Source organism: Raphanus sativus, unplaced genomic scaffold, assembly GCF_000801105.2.
Source record: "Raphanus sativus cultivar WK10039 unplaced genomic scaffold, ASM80110v3 Scaffold0058, whole genome shotgun sequence".
NCBI classification, from domain to species: domain Eukaryota; kingdom Viridiplantae; phylum Streptophyta; class Magnoliopsida; order Brassicales; family Brassicaceae; genus Raphanus; species Raphanus sativus.
Genome location: NW_026615381.1, coordinates 4,919 through 23,278, shown reverse-complemented (window position 1 = coordinate 23,278; position 18,360 = coordinate 4,919). Strand labels below are relative to the sequence as shown.

The 18,360-nt window shown below is 36.4% G+C and overlaps 4 protein-coding genes across 6 annotated transcripts; 2 read left to right on the top strand and 2 right to left on the bottom strand.

Moving 5' to 3' along the window:
- Window positions 1-1,505: 1,505 nt before the first annotated feature.
- Window positions 1,506-6,328, bottom strand: LOC108849818 (disease resistance protein TAO1-like). 2 transcript variants are annotated; one of them, XM_056995833.1, is made up of 5 exons: window positions 5,441-6,328; window positions 3,993-5,100; window positions 3,603-3,902; window positions 2,880-3,444; window positions 2,577-2,773 (listed from the first exon to the last, which is right to left on the bottom strand). In XM_056995833.1, exons 1-5 carry the CDS (start codon window positions 6,076-6,078, stop codon window positions 2,727-2,729), a joined length of 2,658 nt encoding a protein of 885 aa, XP_056851813.1. In that variant the 5' UTR covers window positions 6,079-6,328; the 3' UTR covers window positions 2,577-2,726. The 2 variants fall into 2 exon arrangements, with proteins under 2 accessions (XP_018478924.1, XP_056851813.1); XM_018623422.2 differs by having other exon boundaries at window positions 1,506-3,444; window positions 5,441-6,317.
- Window positions 6,329-10,918: 4,590 nt separating this feature from the next.
- On the top strand, window positions 10,919-13,465 carry LOC108853443 (protein S40-6-like). Of its 2 annotated transcripts, XM_056995832.1 has the most exons (3): window positions 10,919-12,169; window positions 12,274-12,822; window positions 13,017-13,465. In XM_056995832.1, exon 2 carries the CDS (start codon window positions 12,339-12,341, stop codon window positions 12,810-12,812), a length of 474 nt encoding a protein of 157 aa, XP_056851812.1. In that variant the 5' UTR covers window positions 10,919-12,169; window positions 12,274-12,338; the 3' UTR covers window positions 12,813-12,822; window positions 13,017-13,465. The 2 variants fall into 2 exon arrangements, with proteins under 2 accessions (XP_056851812.1, XP_056851811.1); XM_056995831.1 differs by having other exon boundaries at window positions 10,920-12,169; window positions 12,274-13,465.
- A 1,463-nt stretch (window positions 13,466-14,928) lies between these two features.
- Window positions 14,929-16,242, top strand: LOC108848747 (autophagy-related protein 8a-like). The gene is made up of 6 exons (XM_018622182.2): window positions 14,929-15,033; window positions 15,153-15,206; window positions 15,504-15,559; window positions 15,651-15,703; window positions 15,788-15,906; window positions 16,008-16,242. Exons 2-6 carry the CDS (start codon window positions 15,164-15,166, stop codon window positions 16,109-16,111), a joined length of 375 nt encoding a protein of 124 aa, XP_018477684.1. The 5' UTR covers window positions 14,929-15,033; window positions 15,153-15,163; the 3' UTR covers window positions 16,112-16,242.
- Window positions 16,243-16,266: 24 nt separating this feature from the next.
- Window positions 16,267-18,116, bottom strand: LOC108848746 (5'-adenylylsulfate reductase 3, chloroplastic). Its single transcript, XM_018622180.2, has 3 exons — window positions 17,813-18,116; window positions 17,592-17,733; window positions 16,267-17,507 (listed from the first exon to the last, which is right to left on the bottom strand). Exons 1-3 carry the CDS (start codon window positions 18,024-18,026, stop codon window positions 16,484-16,486), a joined length of 1,380 nt encoding a protein of 459 aa, XP_018477682.1. The 5' UTR covers window positions 18,027-18,116; the 3' UTR covers window positions 16,267-16,483.
- Window positions 18,117-18,360: the final 244 nt, after the last annotated feature.

Here is an 18,360-nt window from a genome sequence, read left to right as displayed (position 1 = left end):
GGGTTGAATTTAAAAATACTGATTTAAATGCAAAAATATTTTAAATACACACTCTTTAAAAATAACCAAAATATTTGTTAAATTATTAGTGAAATGTTTCATCGTAAAATATCTCGCGCTTCAAAAGCGCGGGTCAAAATCTAGTGTTAATGCAAGGCTGATGGCTCCACCACTCTTTGTAGTGGGAAGTTGGAACAGTGCGTTGTGGCCATCCAATTCTGAGTAGGAAAAAAACAATGAAGAGCAGAGCAACTTCAAGGAAGTAGTGATCGAAGTCAATGTCTATATCAAATATTAATGGATTCACACTTGAAATTTCACAGCAAAGAGATCAATCTTCTCTGGAAGTTTCATCCTCGGCTTCAACTCTATTGACAAGAAAGTAGGTCTAACAAAGTATCTGTGATGAACTTTCTTCTTCTGCTTTGTCATTAATATATATACAAGTGTTTTAGATTTCTTAAGATTCTTATCATAGAATAGTTTATAAGTTAATAATCTGATCTCATTATATGTTTTAGCATATAGTGTACGTTTTGTTTCCCTATACATACCATCAAAGAAGTTAGAAGCATCAAGATAGTTGAAAATGGAATATTCTCTCTCACTACGACCCAGACGAATCATCATCATCATCATCATCACCCCCCTTTTAACACCAATACACCATTGAAATCTATAGCTGTTCGAGAAACAGACAGTTCTTGGCAAACCCTTTTAAGAAATAAAAAAACTCCACATTAGATCACGAACTAGGTAGAGGCGAGTTCGGTATAACCTACACTTGCAAAGATAATTCAGCGGGGAACACATACGTATGCAAATCAATACTCAAGAGGAAGCTAACATGAAAGCAAAACATCCTCGAGGTCAGAGGCGCATACGAGGATAGACAGTCGATGCATCTTGTGATGGAACTGTGTGCTGTGCAAGATTTGCCATTTCATGTGAGGGATGCATCGTGAACTCAAGCCTGAGAATTCTTGCTCGTTAGTAAAGATGAGGATGCTATATATGCTCAAAGCTACAGACTATGGTCTATGGATTGTCTGTGTTCATAGAAGAAGGTGACATGTGTAATCAAATATTGTCTTCTGGTTTTCTTAAGATTCTAATGTATGCTTGGAGCTATGTTGTGCATATAAACTTTATAGATATAATCTATAACTTATGAATCTAGTCTCATTTAGTACATAGTGGTATGCTTCAAAACAGAGGTTGTTCAAAAAAAAAAGTGTGCGTGATTGTTTGTTTGATACACTGTTACATTATCACGTTATACCATTGTAGTTGATAATGGTAGGAAGTTCTTACAATGTTGCTCCTGAAGTATTAAAACAAAGTTACGGAAAGGAGAACGATACTGGAATGCAGGGATTATTCTATATCATCTTGTTTTGTGGTGTGCCTCCTTTTTGGGGAGCTAACATAATCTTTGATTGTTTTATCCTGTTAGTTATGTAATTTCTATGGTTTATGCTGATGTTTTTTGGTTACAATGTAGAAACTGAGAAGGGGATATATATTTGCTGATATTATAAAAAGATGCACATCAAAGTACGGTTTAAAAAAAAAGTTATTAGTGAAAATGTGTTTTGTTTTTCACAGCTTCCATTGACATGAGGGAGCCAAGGTTTTCACAGGACGTAGCCCGCATTCTAAAATCTCCCAATTTTTGTTGTGGGAGAACTCAAAGACTAGTTCGTGGGAATTTATGATTTCTTCAATTTTGAATACGAGCAGATGCTCCTTTGAAGTTGGAGAAGAGCGTTGCCATAAATAAGCAAAAGCTGCGTAACCAGATTTAACACTTTTCCGTTTGTCCTTCATGCAACAAGATATTTCAGGCCAGCACCAATCACCAGCATCTACGTCACCCTTATAAGCCAACAAGAGGCAAGCTTTAAATCTCAAGGATGTAGGAAAGTACTGTGTAACTAATTCATTCCATTTCACTGACACGGAACTCCCGGTAGCTCGGTAAGTGAAATATGGGGGCACTGTTTCTCCGGGAAAAATTGCAAAGTCTCTTGTCGATGCGTTGATGATAAGGTCTCTTGCTTCTTGATTCAGTTTAAAACAGTTGATAAAGCTGAGCGCATTACACTTTGTCTTGTAAAAAGAGCGATGGACTGTCTCGAGGGACTCACAGTTGTCTGCAATTAGGAATTTTAAGGAGTCAGGAAGCTGCGGAAGAGAAACCAGCTTCGTGCATCCCTTGATTACAAGTTCACGTAGACAAGACATTTCCCTGACCCACGGAGCAATTTCTTGTATTCTTGTATCGCACAAGTGCAGATCCGTGATGCGGTCAAAAGCATGCCGGGATTTCTTGAGGTTTTCAAAGTATGACATATGTAACTCACGGAGGCGAGGCCATGACATGATTGATGGAGGAATTTCTTCTATTGAAGTTCCAGTGAGCTTTAGAACTCTGATGTTTGTGGAAATCTCTGGAAAGCTTTTCAATGACAAGCAGTTAGTGAGATCAAGTATATCAAGAGATTTCATGTTGATGTTGATGTTGATGGGAAGGCCCTTTAGCTTTGAGCATCCATTGAGAGACAACTTCCTGAGATTATCCATATCCCCAATAGAAGATGGGAGTTCCACAAGACTTGAGCATCCATTGAGACACAACTTCTTGAGATTAGTCATATTTCCAATAGAAGAGTGGAGTTTCACAAGACTTGAGCATCCATTGAGACGCAACTTCTTGAGATTAGTCATATTTCCAATAGAAGAGGGGAGCTCCAGTAGATGTGAGCATTCACTGAGATGCAACATATAGAGATCAGTAATATTTCCAATAGAAGAGGGGAGCTCCCGTAGACTTGAGCATCCACTCAAATCAATTTCGTTGACATAAGTAGCATTACCAAGATAGAAAGGGAGCTCCACAAGATTTGAGCATCCACTAAAAGTAAAACCCTTGAGATTAAATGAATTTATAACAGAAGATGGAAGCTCCACTAAACTTGAGCAATCTTCGAGATACAATCTCTTGAGATTACCAAGAGATGATGGGAGCTTAGCAAGATGTAAGCATCCGTTGAGATTCAGTTCCTCGAGATCAGTGGCATGTTCCATAGAAGAGGGGAGTTCCATGAGACTTGTACATCCATGAAGATCCAATACTTTGAGTTTAATTATAGCATTCCCAGATGAAGATGGAAGTCTCACTAGACTAGAGCAATATCCGAGATACAAACTTTGGAGATTAACGAGATTCCAGACAGAAGAAGGGATCCCCACTAAACTTGAGCAATAATTAAGACGCAATGTTCGAAGATTGATAGCATTTTCAATAGAAAAGGGGAGCTCCGCTAGACTTGAGCAACCATAAAGATTCAATTCTTGGAGATTTGTAGCAGTTGAGAGATCAGGAAGCTCCTTTAGAGTTCTGGAATCACTCAAATCCATCCATTTGAGATTTATAATCGTCTGTACAGAAGGAAAAAAAAATTATATTTAAAAAGAAGTTGGTCAGCTAAGACTTAAGATCGCTTTTTTCACCTTAACTTTATGTACAAGAAGCCAAATTATAGATTTGAATAGAACTGAAGTAATACAAAGTCTTAAATATAGATATTTTTACTTACTTTATTTCCTTCCCACAATTTCTCAAGGAAGCTGCTATGACGCAAAACTATTTCCACCAGGAACTCTGGATTAAAATTAGAAGGCATACATGTCATCGGAAAAGAATCCCAATGCAAGACTCTAAGATTTGAAGGCAGACGTATCATCATATCTATGCTGTGATGACATGGTTGACTTGACAGTCCAGACTCGAGCCTTAAGAACTGGACGTTGGACATCCTTTCAAAGGCTCCGTTATTTATCTTTACCTCCTCCAACTTTAATAGGCTCAAATTTATGCCTATAACACTTGGACTACCCTGGAAAAAGAACCCAAAGATACATAAACAATGATGATTTTTTTCAAATTTTGTAGGGAAAAAGCCAATGAAACTAATGTGAAAACTTACTAGTGTATCATTACGTAGTACTTGGCATATATCTCCAGCATCAACCAAAAACTGACGCTTCCCAGGGTCGTGAATGGATTGTTTACGAACAATTTCTCTACCCAAACGTGCTAGCAAACCATGGATCCTTATAAACCCCGTGTCAATGGATATGAAACATTTCTCAACTAAAACACGGAGATGACTTTTCACACCCACGAAATTCTTTGCCAGGCAATCTTCCACTCTCTTAACTAGTTGACCGTTGAAAAAGCAAGCTAAATGAAGAAATAAATCTTGATTATCAACGCATAAGGCATCATAACTGAATTTTAAAATACTTTCTATTTCTCCATCAAGACTAGTTCTTAACCTTGGTAGTTCCTCTTCCCACTCCTCCTTGGGCATTCCCTTGAAATAAGATCCCATGACCTTTAGTCCCAGAGGGAGGTTACCAGCAAGTTTTGTAACTTCCCAAGCAAGTTTCTTGAAGTCATCGTATGGGGATTTTTGACCAAAAGTATACATACAGAAAATTTCAAGAGCCTCATCGTCTGGTGGAAACTCCACCTTGTAAATATGGTTAATCCCATGTGCATTTAGAAGCTTTTTATCTTGTGTTGTAATGATTATTCGACTTCCAGGACCAAACCACCGAGCTTCTTTAGCCATGGCATCTATTTGCAACGAATGGTCCACGTCATCAAGAACGGCAAGCACTCTCTTGTCTTTTAACCTGTCTTGCACAACTCCTAAATGATGAATCTTGATATCTTCTTGGTTGATTATTTGGGACAGAAACTCTTCCTGTAATTGCAGTTTCGCACTGTACTCATCGTAATAAGGTCTCAGACAACGTCTTTTAATATTCTCCATGAAGACACTAAGTTGGAAGTGATGAGAGTATTTGCTATATAGAACCCTAGCGATGGTGCTCTTACCAATTCCAGATGGACCCCAAATCCCTATTATCCTCACTTCCTTGGAGCCTAAGAGTAAGAACGGCTCCATCTTTTTCATATGAGCTTCCATCCCAACAAAACCTTCGAAATCACTTGATGGCACAATACTAATCAGCTTATTTGAAATGTCTTTGGCGATTTCTTCGACCATTGATGCTTCATTATCCCTAACATGGGAAAAGATGAATACATCACTTAAAAATTTACAATACATAGTCAAAAACAAAATTGATAAAGAAATGATCAAGCGTTTTTAATTTAAAATTGTATACAATTATTTTTTTTTAACAAACTTTCACATTTTGTTTTCTAAAATTATCACCGAGACCATTTTTTATAATGCAATAACTTAGGCTTCTATAGTTTTAGAAGGAGATCACTCGTAAACCTATGCTCTGTGATGTTTTTGAAACCACTATTAAATCATTTTCAATTTTCGTATTTCTCAATACATGTTATTTTTTGGATGTGTTTGAAAGATAGCAGGTAAAAGTCAAAAGGACAAACCAGTTGCATGAATGGTAACCAGCTATTGTGGCGACTTTCTCCAAAGCTTGTTTCCATCTCCAAATGTCCTCCTTAGCTTGACCCTTACAAGTATTTCTGAAAACCTTCCCAAAATCACCGGTCAGCTTCTTTACATGAGATGGATCAACTTTATAGAAAATAGCAATCACAGTTTGACCCAGCTCCTCCCTGCACTTCATAATCTCCACCAACTCCTCAAGACACCACTTTGAAGAAGCGTAGTTGGTGGAGAGCAAGACGATCGCGATCTTAGATCCTCTAATCCCCTGTATTAGTTCGGGACCGATGGATTCTCCTCTCTTGATCCCGTTATCGTTGAAAAATGTGATTGTCTTTCTTTCAAACTCCTTTTTAATGTGACTAAGAAAGTTATCGCGGACATCTTCCCCGCGGAAGCTCGGAAAGACATCGTGTAACCAGACGTGAGAGGAAGAAGATGGAGAAGCTGATGAAATAGATAAAGTAGATGGAGTTGATGATGTAGACGAAGACAAAGAAGATGGTGGTGATGATGGAGACGAGAATTCTTTGTTTTCTTGATGGGATCTGAGTTTTCGAAAAATCAAGAAGAAGCCTATTGCAGCAGCAACGATGGTAAGGAAAAGAGAGAGATCCATTTGTGTGGTAATGGAGAAAGGATCAGTGAGCTTGGTACATAGATTTGTGGAGCAAAGAGCGAAACAAAGAGGCTTTTTGCTTAATTGAACAATGGGACATTAGACGTTGACTCCATTGTGGGGGACTGAGATAGACTTGGTGGAAATAATTTCACCGGTCAAAATAACTGTGCCTAAAGTTGAATGGTTGGGGGTTGGACATCCTATTCAAAGAAGGGAAAATGCAAGGAAGAACATAAGCAACTTCAAGAAAGTAGTGATCGATATCACTGTCTCTACATCAAAATTGACGAGGTCACACTAGAAATTTCACAGAAAAGAGATCAATCTTCTCAGGAAGCTTCATCCTCGGCTTCAACCCTCCTATCAATTTCAGGTTATGTTGACTTAATTTAATTGACTTGGGATTGTAAACATTTTTGTTTTATATTTATCGAATAAAAGGAATGAATAACTATATTATGGACATACATATCAACATATATTTGCCGAGACATTTGTATTCCAACCCAACATCAAACATTGATAATCTTACGCTAACACAGAAAAAATGCACATCAACATGAAATTAAAGATTTAAAAAACTACTCCCTCCATTTCGAAATAATTTATGTTTTGGAATTTTCACACACATTAAGAAAACACACAAACTATTGATTATAAATGTATTATTTTCAGTGATTAGATATTTTCCATGATTTTTAACTAATTAAAATTTAATAAACACAATTAATATCTTCGAAGTTCATAATGTATCATTATTACATGCATTGAAAATGTAAAATATGTATCTTTTAAAAGTATTTTTTTTTCTAAAATATGAATCATTTTGAAACAGAGGAAGTAAAATGAGATTTGTTTGTTTTTCAGCTTGCACTAACATGAGGGAGCCCAAGGTTTCCACTTTCCAGTCCTACCTATACAATGGTAAATCACTCATTAATGTAATTTTAAAAAAATCCTTATATTTACATTCCTATAATAATAGCATTTTATATTATTCAATCATTTTTTTGAATATTTAGAATAGTTTTAGGTAACAATCCGTATTCTAATGTAACCCAATTGTGTAGATAAATATATTTCATGGGTTTTTTTGAATTATGGTTAAAGGATTTTTTTTTTACATTTCGAAAAAAATAGATTTGAAAATATTTAAACAAGTAAATAAAATCTGTATTTTAAGTTTACTAAATATCTCATAACTTGGATACGATTTGAACCCATTATTCTGAATTCTCTTTATATTATTTTCACAAAATAAATATTTTTAGATATTGATCATCAAAACTTATAAACAACTATTAAATAATGTTTTTTAACCAGATATTAAATAATATCGCAAAACACATTATATAAAATTTAACTACAAATTTTATGTTATAAAATTAATTATTTCAAAATAGATAATCACATGCTTTTTTAAAGTGCGGATCGAAATCTAATATTCTTTATAGTTTATTAAAACTTCATCTTGTGGCATGGGACAGAGTCTGTCAGCCGAAAAGTGAGGGAGGTTTAGGGATCCGACGATCAAAAGAGATGAACAAGGCCTTGGTCGCGAAAGTTGGATGGCGAGTTATGCATAATACGCGCAGCCTATGGGCTCAGGTGGTGAGAAAGAAATATCACGTTGGCGATCTCAAAGATACGAGATGGATGATAGCTAAAGGAACATGGTCTTCTACTTGTAGAAGCGTGGGTCTCGGTCTCAGAGAGGTAGTGGTTCGAGAACAGAGATGGGTGCTTGGAGACGGAAGACAGATTAAGTTCTGGTCTGATACTTGGTTATCAGATGATTATCATTTACTCTCGATCACATCTGCTTTGCCACAAGAGTTAGAAAATCAACTAGTTAAAGATTTGTGGAAAGACGGCATTGGATGGGACTTAGAGAACATTTCTTCGTATCTTGCAGAAGATAAAAGACTTGAGCTTCTCGCAATCGTTCCTGATCAAATAACAGGAGCGAAAGATAGAATGGCTTGGAAAGGAACTACGAATGGAAGCTTCTCTGTTAAGTCTGCCTATAGCCTGTTAACTTATGTGGAATGGCCAAGGCAGAATATGGAGAAGTTTTACAAGCGTATATGGACGGTTGTAGCTCCGGAGAGAGTGCAATGTTTTTTTATGGCTAGCTGGACAGCAGGTTATCATGACCAATTGTGAGAGGTACAGAAGGCACTTAGGAGCTGCGGATACGTGTGAAGTCTGTAAAGGAGTTCCAGAAACGATTTTACATGTTCTTCGCGACTGCCCGGCTATGGAAGGAATATGGAATCGAGTGGTGCCAATAGGTAAAAGACAGATTTTCTTTACCCAGTCACTACTCCAATGGCTGTTTACGAACCTAGGGGATAGTCATATGGTAGGAGAGAGCCCATGGTCTACTTTGTTTGCAATAACAGTATGGTGGGCATGGAAATGGAGATGTGGAAATGTATTTGTGGACACTCGACTGTGCAGAGACCGAGTGAAACTCGTCAAGGAGAAAGCAGCAGAGGTGTCCAAAGCAAACAGCGCTTTAGGAGGCCTGAAACGATCCCATCAACGTGAGGAAAGAAGAATAGGTTGGAAAACTCCGCGGGATGAGTGGGTTAAACTCAACACAGACGGAGCATCACATGGAAACTCAGGCGCTGCAACTGCAGGCGGGGTGTTGAGAAACATATTTGGTGATTGGTGCGGAGGGTTTGCACTAAATATTGGCCGATGCTCTACTCCACTGGCGGAACTATGGGGAGTCTACTACGGTCTGGTATTGGCATGGGAGAGGGTGATCACAAGGTTGGAGCTCGAGGTTGATTCCGCTGTTGTCGTTGGATTTCTTAAGACATGAATTGAGGAAACTCACCCACTATTGTTCCTGGTACGTCTGTGCCACGACTTTATATCAAAGGACTGGATTGTCTGAATTGGTCACGTGTATAGGGAAGATAACTGTCTTGCCGATGGTTTAGCCAACTATGCTTTTACTTTACCTCTAGGAATTCATATTTTTGATTCTGTTCCACCTGATGTAATTTCGATTCTGGAGGATGATGTCTTAGGCGTATCTCGTCCTAGACTTGTTGTTTCGTCGTAGTTATTTGATTTTTAATAATACATGGAGACTTTTCTCCCTTTTGCCCACCCAAAAAAAACTTTGAGTACCACTTTAAATCCTGCATTTGTTTTTTTTTCTAATATAAAAATATTTCCATTAATGTGGGAGATTATAAAATAGAGTGTTTTATCTTCTCAGGTCCAGTTTCAAATGAAGGCCACAAGTTAATGTAATAAATAACCAACATTAAATGAAATTGAGCAAAGCTCATTTAAAGGAACCCAAATTGGTGTTTGGATTATGCAGCATGTCACCAGTGAGATTGGAGTAAATAACTCAAAAGAGTGTAGCTAGAACCATCGTCACATGCAGGCTGCAGCCGATCGAGAAAGAGGTACCACTACGTTGTCTCATGTTCAACTATTTCTGCACTTCTATTCTTCTCTTGTAGATTGATAATTTCATGTTACAACTCAAAACTCATCAGCTAAAAAATCCATCGTCCACAACTCGAATTATTGGCCAAACGGTTAAACCCGCATATGTTCCAACATCTCATTCTAATTACACTGTTTCTACACTTTCAATGTACATGAAGTCATGAGCTTTGTAAGGAACAATATACAAGAGAAACTATCTATACTGATGAGTTTTGAGTTATTTTCTTACACTGATGAGCATCAGTGTACTTGATTCAAAATATGTTCTTTGAAGTTTTTTCTTAAGTTCGGACTCGAGGTTTTTTACAAGTTGGGGTACATATATGTATCTTTTAAAATTGGAGAGGCTAAATAAGAAACTTTTACATTTTAGAGGTGTTATATGAAAACTACACTTTTCCATACATCGTGCTTTCGAATAACATCCCTTGCGAGGAGACCCACGAAGCGTTTGATTGGATAGCCTAACAAATTGATTTTCAGAAACTACAAATCAATTTGATTCTTACCCCACCAAAAAAAAAAGTTTGATGTATTTACGTGTGTACGAACACGGGATTCAGATTTTTGGTGTGATAAATACTAGAATATCTTTCTAGAACACCTTTTCAATAATTATACGTACTTCGCAATAGAAAACCAAGAATCTTATAAACTTGGTTTAAAAGAAACAATTAAGCAAAGATTCTCAAAAAGGATAATATAGAATGATCACAAGCTCATCTCAGAGAGAATTGTACATATTTGATATTTCCTCTTTAATTACTAACAAAATATGTATAGCTACAAAAATGATTAGAGAGCACAATGTGTGTTAGGAAAAAGATTGAGATAAAGCAAGTCTTTTCTTATATAGTACAGTTTCTTTGTCTTCTTGCATGAATCAGACTCTATCAATAATTTTGCCAGGTCTTAGTAGAAATAGTACCAAAGGGATACCACTCCTCTATGATCTAACCTTTTAGGGGCTGTTTGTTTCACCATCTGTTTATCTCCATTCAAATGATCCATTTGTATGGTCTATTCACATGATCCATTCAAATTTTATTAGATGTTTGTTTGTTCATCCAAGTGATTCATTTAAATGAATCATTTAAATGGATCTTACGTTTGTTTGTCCATCCAAATGACTCATCTAGATGAATTATCTAAACAAATTACCAAAATACCCTTGTTTGATTTAACCCTATAATTTGATATTAATTTCAACTATATTAATTTTAATTATTTAATTTATTATATTTAGAACATAATTATTTTAAAATTAGTAATTTGGCGAGAAACCGTGGTTTGCAGTTTTGCGATTTTGACGGGAAACCGCATTTTTGTTGTTTTGGTAGGAAACCACATTTTTGTTGTTTTGACGGGAAATCACATTTTTGCGAAAAATCGTATATTTGCGGTTTTGGCGGGAAACCACGTTTTTGCAGTTTTGGCGGGAAAATGTGTTTTTGCGGTTTTGGTGGGAAACGCGTTTTTGTAGTTTTGACGGGAAAACACGTTTTGCGGTTTTGGCGGGAAACCACATTTTTTACGGTTTTGGCGGGAACCGTATTTTCTGGTTTTGGCGGGAAAACACGTTTTGCGGTTTTGGCGGGAAACCGCGTTTTTTTGCGGTTTTGGCGGAAAATCGTGTTTTGCGGTTTTGGCGAAAAATGTGTTTTTGCGGTTTTGGCGGGAAAATGCATTTTTACGGTTTATGCGGGAAATCGCATTTTGACGGCAAACACGTTTTTGCGGTTTTGGTGGGAAAACGTGTTTTTACGGTTTTGGCGGAAAACCGCGGTTTTGCGGTTTTGGCAGAAAACATGTTCTTGCGGTTTTGGCGAGAAATCGCGCTTTTACGGTTTTGGCGGGAAAACGAGATTTTCTGTTTTGGCGGGAAAACGAGATTTTTTTGGTTTTGATGGGAAAACACGTTTTTTGCGGTTTTGGCGAGAAAATGAGATTTTTCGGTTTTGGCGGGAAAATGCATTTTTGGCGGAAAATAATTTTTTGGCGGGAAACACGTTTTTGCGAGAAAACGAGATTTTCAGTTTTGACGGAAAAATAAATTTTTCGGTTTTGACGGAAAAAATATTTTTGTGCTTTTGTCAATTTTTACGTGGAACAAAATGATATTATGTTTAGATTTATAATTTGTGAATTATATTAGGGGCATAATAGACATTATACTATTTTGAATGAACCATCTTCATTCAAATGATCCAAATTGATTCATTTGAATGCACTTTAAAATTAAATTTAGATTTCCAAAAGTCATCCGAATGATCCATCTGAATGAATTGTAATTTTAGTGTCTAAACAAACAAAACTCTCATCTTCATTTAAATGGCTCATCCGGATGGAGAAACAAACAGGCCCTTAATTATTTTAGTTATTATATATTTAATTCATAGTTATGGCACCCCAAAAAAAGTACGAAATTATTACAGTTTTGGATCTTTATGAATCCTCTGCCTATTGTGGAGGCTTTTGATTCCCTTGAAGCAATCAATGACCTCTCTGTCTCTCATTTGCCAGCAAAGAGAGATTGTTTAATGTTGTTTACGGTTCACATTTTTATACATCATATTTTCACTGAATCTTCCTCTGCTTCTCTCAGGTAATTTAATTCTCTCCCTCTCTCTCTGCTCTTTCTCTCCCTACCTCTATCTCTTATTTCTTTTGGTCTTAAGATAAAATGTTGGAGTATTTTCATGTTTTCAGGAGGAAGAATACCACTTAGTTGCAGCTAGAGGAAGAACTATTAAGGAGTAGTTTTTTTTGTAACAATGGAAGGAGGAGAAGAGTTTCAAGAAGAAGATGTGTGGTCAGTTTTGAGAGAAAAGGAAACTCAAGGTCCTCAAACGAGAATTTCCAGAAGTAGCAATCTCTTCTCAGCCGCTTCTTCATCTTCTGCAAGGTACATTCCTAAGGGCAACGAGGTCTCAGGGGCAAAACAGTCATCTGCTCCAATGAATGTTCCTGACTGGTCCAAGGTTTATAGGAATACGAAGATGAACACAAGAAGCAACCATTTGCATTCGTGGGCCACTCATGATGAAGATGATGATGAAGACTCAATGGTTCCTCCACATGAATTGGTGGCAAGAAGGCTTGCAAGAACGCAGATCTCATCTTTCTCCATGTGTGAAGGAATTGGAAGAACACTCAAAGGAAGAGATCTCAGCAAAACAAGAAATGCTGTCTTAACCAAGACAGGCTTCTTGGAATCAAACGTCACATCCACATCATCGCCACCATAGTTATGTCATGGTATGGAGAACATGATCAACATCTAGTAACTCTCTTTACCACCACCATGCCATCTCATTATCATGAATTTAAACCTAAACTTTATGGTATCCACATGATTTATTTAAAATGCAATTTTATTGTCGTTATTATCGTGTAGGGAATCATGGCTCTACCAATATGGTTGAGTTCTCTTTCTTTTTTGTTGTTGTTAGGTTTTTGGATTTTTTAGATGAGCATGATGACGATGAGGATGACTTGTCAAGCCCATGCATGGGACCCATATCATTTTTCGTATGTTGTCTTTAATTTGTATTAATAAGCTTAGGATTTTCATTTTCGGAAAATGGTAATATTCCTTTGGAACCTTTGATAATGAATTTGAGAACCCCTCAATCTACTCGCCATTTGGTGGGCTCGATCAAGGAGAAAATGTTAATGTTGGTGATAGATACTAACATTTTTGGTCCGACATAAGATTAAGGGCTCGTGTCATATTGCTCATTAGCTTTCTCTTTTCATTGCTGTATAAGTCCTATCAAGTAGAGATGGTGTTGCTAGGGGATGGGTATATTTTACCCATTTCGGGTTTTTGTTTTGGATATTTAGTTTGGAATTCTCTTACAGCTGAAAATCATCTTGTTTGGTTTGACTCTGTTTAATTTTTAAAATTGTTTAATTCATTGTTAAAATTACTTTCAGAATATAAATCTATCATAACATGTTTTTACATTAATAAAGGCACTACAGTAGAACATCTACAAATTAATAATGTTAGAATTTTGAAATTTTATTAATTTATAGATATATTAATTTACAAAAAGTTTCCTTCTCAATATTTTTTCTATTTTTATATTTATAAAATAAAATATATTTGATTTTACGTATATATAATTATAAAATTTTAGAAATTTGATTTTCATATTATTTTATTATATTACTTGGTTTATATTTTATGTTTCATATAACTTATATATAGTTTTTCGATATAAGTTTACTAAACATTATCAAAATATATTGAAATGTTAAGAAAAAATAGAGGTATTTTCATTGTGAATATAAAACCAACAATATAATCTTTAGTTTGTACTTATATGAATGTATATATAGATTTATTATTAATTTATGATTTTAGTGAGATCATATATTTACATAAAAGTTTTTAAAATATTATTATCTTATTATTTTATTGATTTGTGTCATATTTCGAACCGGCCCAATTTAAACCGAAAAAAATTATTAAATTATAAAAATTATTAATTTAAAAAATATTAATTTTATAGAGGTTCTACAGTATAGTAAGATTTATTTTCAAACTAATATATCAGGTTTTAGTTTGTTTATTAACTATGGTTGGGATTTGGTTTAGTTTGTTTATTAACAAAACATATCAGGTTATAAACATAACTAGTTTGTTCATTTGTTAATAAACATAACTAGTTTGTTCAATCTTCGTCAAAGTTTTCTTTACTTCAAGTAAAATTCAGTTCAGTTCTATACTTCGATCCTATCTACATTCTCACTTAGAGTCAGCTTTACAAGCAAGTAGCAGCAGCTAGCAACGCTGTAACGTGAATGATAGTTTGACACGTGGATTTATGGTAGAAAACAAGTCTTACCAACTACAAAAGTTATTGAGATTCATTTGGCCATGTAAAAGTCTTGAGTAATAATCTTATCTAGCTTTTCAGTTTTTGAGTTATAGTATAAATTATGTATATTAGATTTTATAAAAAATGAAGGGTGAAGGCCAATGTTTCATTTGATATATATGCCCAAAACCAACCCTATTTATTCATTATTTATTTATTCTATAATTGACTCTTGAAAAATTTAAAATTTATTTTCTATGATTACACTATGAAATTACAACTAACAGAATAATAAGGCCCAGTAGTCGAAAAAAAAGAATAATAAGGCCCAGTTCAGCCCAAAAAGGCTCGAATAAATCGACGGTGCTGACGTAAGACAGGTGTAAGAGATTGCTTGTCGTCCAATCAACTATCAATACTAAGCCAAGTTGTTAACGATTCCACAACCAGTGGAAGTTACGGTTACGTGTAGGCAAACCCTTTTAGAAAACCCTAAATCAATTATTTACTTTTTGGTTTAGTTTCTATACTCTTATAAAGTTATAAGCCTCTTTTGATATTGACTTCTTATCCTTATCAAGTCGATATTTCTCCCAGCAAACCCTAAGTTTCGACGAATCGCATACAGTTCCTTCTCCGGGTATGTTTCTAGGGCTGTTCTCTGTTTATTACTTTCCTGATCTCGCAGACGGTCGGTTTTAATCATAGATCGTGTATATAAATATCGAATTATGATCTTTGCATGCTTGAAATTTGCAGAGTCAGATCGAATGGCCATGGCTAAGAGTTCCTTCAAGCTTTCTCATCCTCTCGGTTAGTTCCTCAGATTCTCTCGTTTTTCTAAAATTATTTTTTGATTACAGAACATAAGTTCCAGAGTTTTTTTAAATACAGAACATAAGCTTCAGATCGTTTAAGTTTTGTCGGTAAAATTTTTGGTTCAAATTTTTGCATATGATTTTTATTCCTTGTCTGCTGTTTATCTCTCTGTTTGTGTTCTTTCTTGCTTCCTAGGAATACTAGTTAGACTAAGCCAAGCCTAGTTATTCTCTAAACGCCAGATTTGTTCTAATGTGGTTTGGTTATTTGCTTTGTGATTTTGCTAATCAGAGGCAAGGATGGGTGAAGCTACTAGAATCAGAGAGAAGTACCCTGACAGAGTCCCTGTACGCTCTCACTTGATTAACCTAAAACATTATATTATTTTACAAAATTTAGTTGAGCATTATTCTAATATTAGAAACTTATTTTCCATAGGTGATTGTTGAAAAGGCTGGACAAAGTGATGTTCCTGACATTGACAAGAGGAAGTAAGTTATTTTCTTAGTTCATCTTCCTCTGTAATCCTGAAAGATTATGTATGCTTAATCAACACACGTATATTGTTTGTTTAGGTATCTCGTCCCAGCCGACCTAACGGTTGGTCAATTTGTTTACGTGGTTCGCAAAAGAATCAAGCTTGGTGCTGAGAAAGCAATCTTCGTCTTTGTCAAGAACACATTGCCTCCAACTGGTAAGAACTTTTAAAACTTTTAACATCATTCAAGAAGTTCAAGATCAGAGTTTACTTTTTTATGCCTATAATTTTTGGTCTCATTCTTGTTTTATTACCAGCTGCATTGATGTCTGCAATCTATGAAGAGCACAAGGATGAAGATGGGTTCCTCTACATGACTTACAGTGGAGAGAACACTTTTGGTTCTCTTATCGCTCATTGAATAATCTTTCGATCTTGATGTATATACATAAACTAGGAAGATAAGATGCACATTCCTCTTCCTTCTCTGGCTTTTGCTTTGCTTTTCATGTTTTGGATTTATATTATTTAGAAACCTTTTTTTTTACATTCTTTTACACTCCAATATTAAAGCCATGTTGGAAAACTTGTTTACATAATCATATAACCAAACAGAGTACAAAACTGAGAAGTTTGGTAAACAAAAAATATAAGCACAAAAGCAAACATTTTAACCACAATTAAACATTCAGTAGAGGATCACATGATCCTCATCTGTTCTAGCATTCTGGAACAAGACTGAATGGTTCGTTCTTTAACTCATCTCTTTCACATCAGTGAAGTCGACTGATTCTCACCTAACAAGATTCAAGAAAGATGTCAAAGAATCAACATCTCTCTTCTCAGATGGATACTTGATTGGTCTCGAAGAGTTCTTCGGGAACACAAGTATCGTCGGAAAGCTCCCTAGCTGCAACTCACTTTTAGCAAACTCCTTCTGGTCACCATCAGCTCTAAACTTAGCCACCTTCACGCCACTCCCACCCAACTTATCCGCCAACTCGTCAAAAGAAGCCTCCATCGCTTGGCAAAACGGGCACCAAGGCGCGTAAAGCACAACGATCCACGCCTCTTTACGGTTCTCCAGCTTCATCAGATTCTCAATCCCTTGCCTGCTCAAGCTCACAACATTCTCGCTTCTGAAAATATCCTCGACTGTTGTTCCATTGACATTAGCAGTTTCGTCTTCATTGCTACTCTCTTTGATGTTCCCTTTGTGAAGCCCACACTCTTTCGCCTTCGCGTCCTCCCACCACCACCTCCCTTCCCTCTCGTGCTGACCCGGCAAAACCGCCCTCGTGCACGGCTCACACCCTATCGAAACATACCCCGCAGCGTGCAGCGTGTTGACCGGAACATCCATAGTCCTCAAGAAGCTCCAAACATCGTTCCCTTCAACATTCGCAACCGGGTTCCACTTCACCAAACTACCAGCTCCACCGTCTAGTCCTTCGAACACCGGATCAACCTGAACGACGGGGATCTCCGATCTCGTTCCCGGCGATTGATCTTTCCTTTGTCCGGTGATCCAAGCGCGTAAGCCTTTCAAAGCACGCCTCAACGGTCTCACTTTTCTGATACGGCAACACTCTTGGTGACCGTCTTCGTAGAAAGAGAAGAGACCTTTGTTTCTAACCAAAGCTTGTACCTCGACAGCATCGGGGAACATGTACTCTATTCGAATACCGTAGTGTTTCTCCACCGTGTCGAAGAGTCTGTACGTTTCGGGATTCAATCTCCCTGTGTCTAAACTGAATACCCTGTACGGTCTTCCTGTTAAATGAGCATACTCGATCAGAGCAACATCCTCTGCTCCACTGATAACAAGAAAAAAATTTATAAATTAGCAAAAACGTTATTAACTAAAAAAGTTTTAAATATTATCATATATGATTGGTTACCTAAAGGCAATTGCAATGTCGTTTCCGAATTTTTCAAGAGCCTTGTCCATGATTTCAAGAGGAGAAGCAGTCTCTAGCTTCTTTGCTAGCTCCTCAAAGTCTTCCACTTCCACCACATCTACTTCTTTCTCTGTAGTAACCTCTGTTTTGTGAAAGGGACAAGATCATTAGCATAAAACTTAACCAAAAATAAACCAAGATCACAATTTAACACAACTCACCAGAAGGAACCATGGCTTCCTTTGTGATTGACTGCACATTTAGAGCTTTCACGGAGGATCGTTTCCCGGAGGATAGACTCAGAGACGCCGATGAGACATTGATTCGATCCGATAACTTCAACGAACAGATTTGTGGAGCTTTGAGGTCTGAAGAAGGGAAGCTAGAGGTTGAGATCGGAGAAGAAGATGAAGAAACGTTGATTGCTAGTGCCATTTCACACACAAAAGAAAAAAACAAATTTTTATGTTTTTTTGTTCAGACAATTGTACGATCTGAAGTGTTTGTTTGGTTTGAGATCTATCTGTCTGAACAAATTTGGGATTATAAAAGAATCAGATGAAACTAGGTTCATTGAACCTGGACACCTTTTTGTATTTTTGAGTGGCGGCATCTCTTTATTATCATTGCTTGCGTCAGTTTTGGTCGTGTGGTACAGAAACTTGGTCAACATTGGCCGCACAAATCTTTTTTTTCCTCTCGAATATGTAAGTTTTGATAAACACCAAACATGTTATTTTTACTCGCTAAATGTTATTCATATTCTATT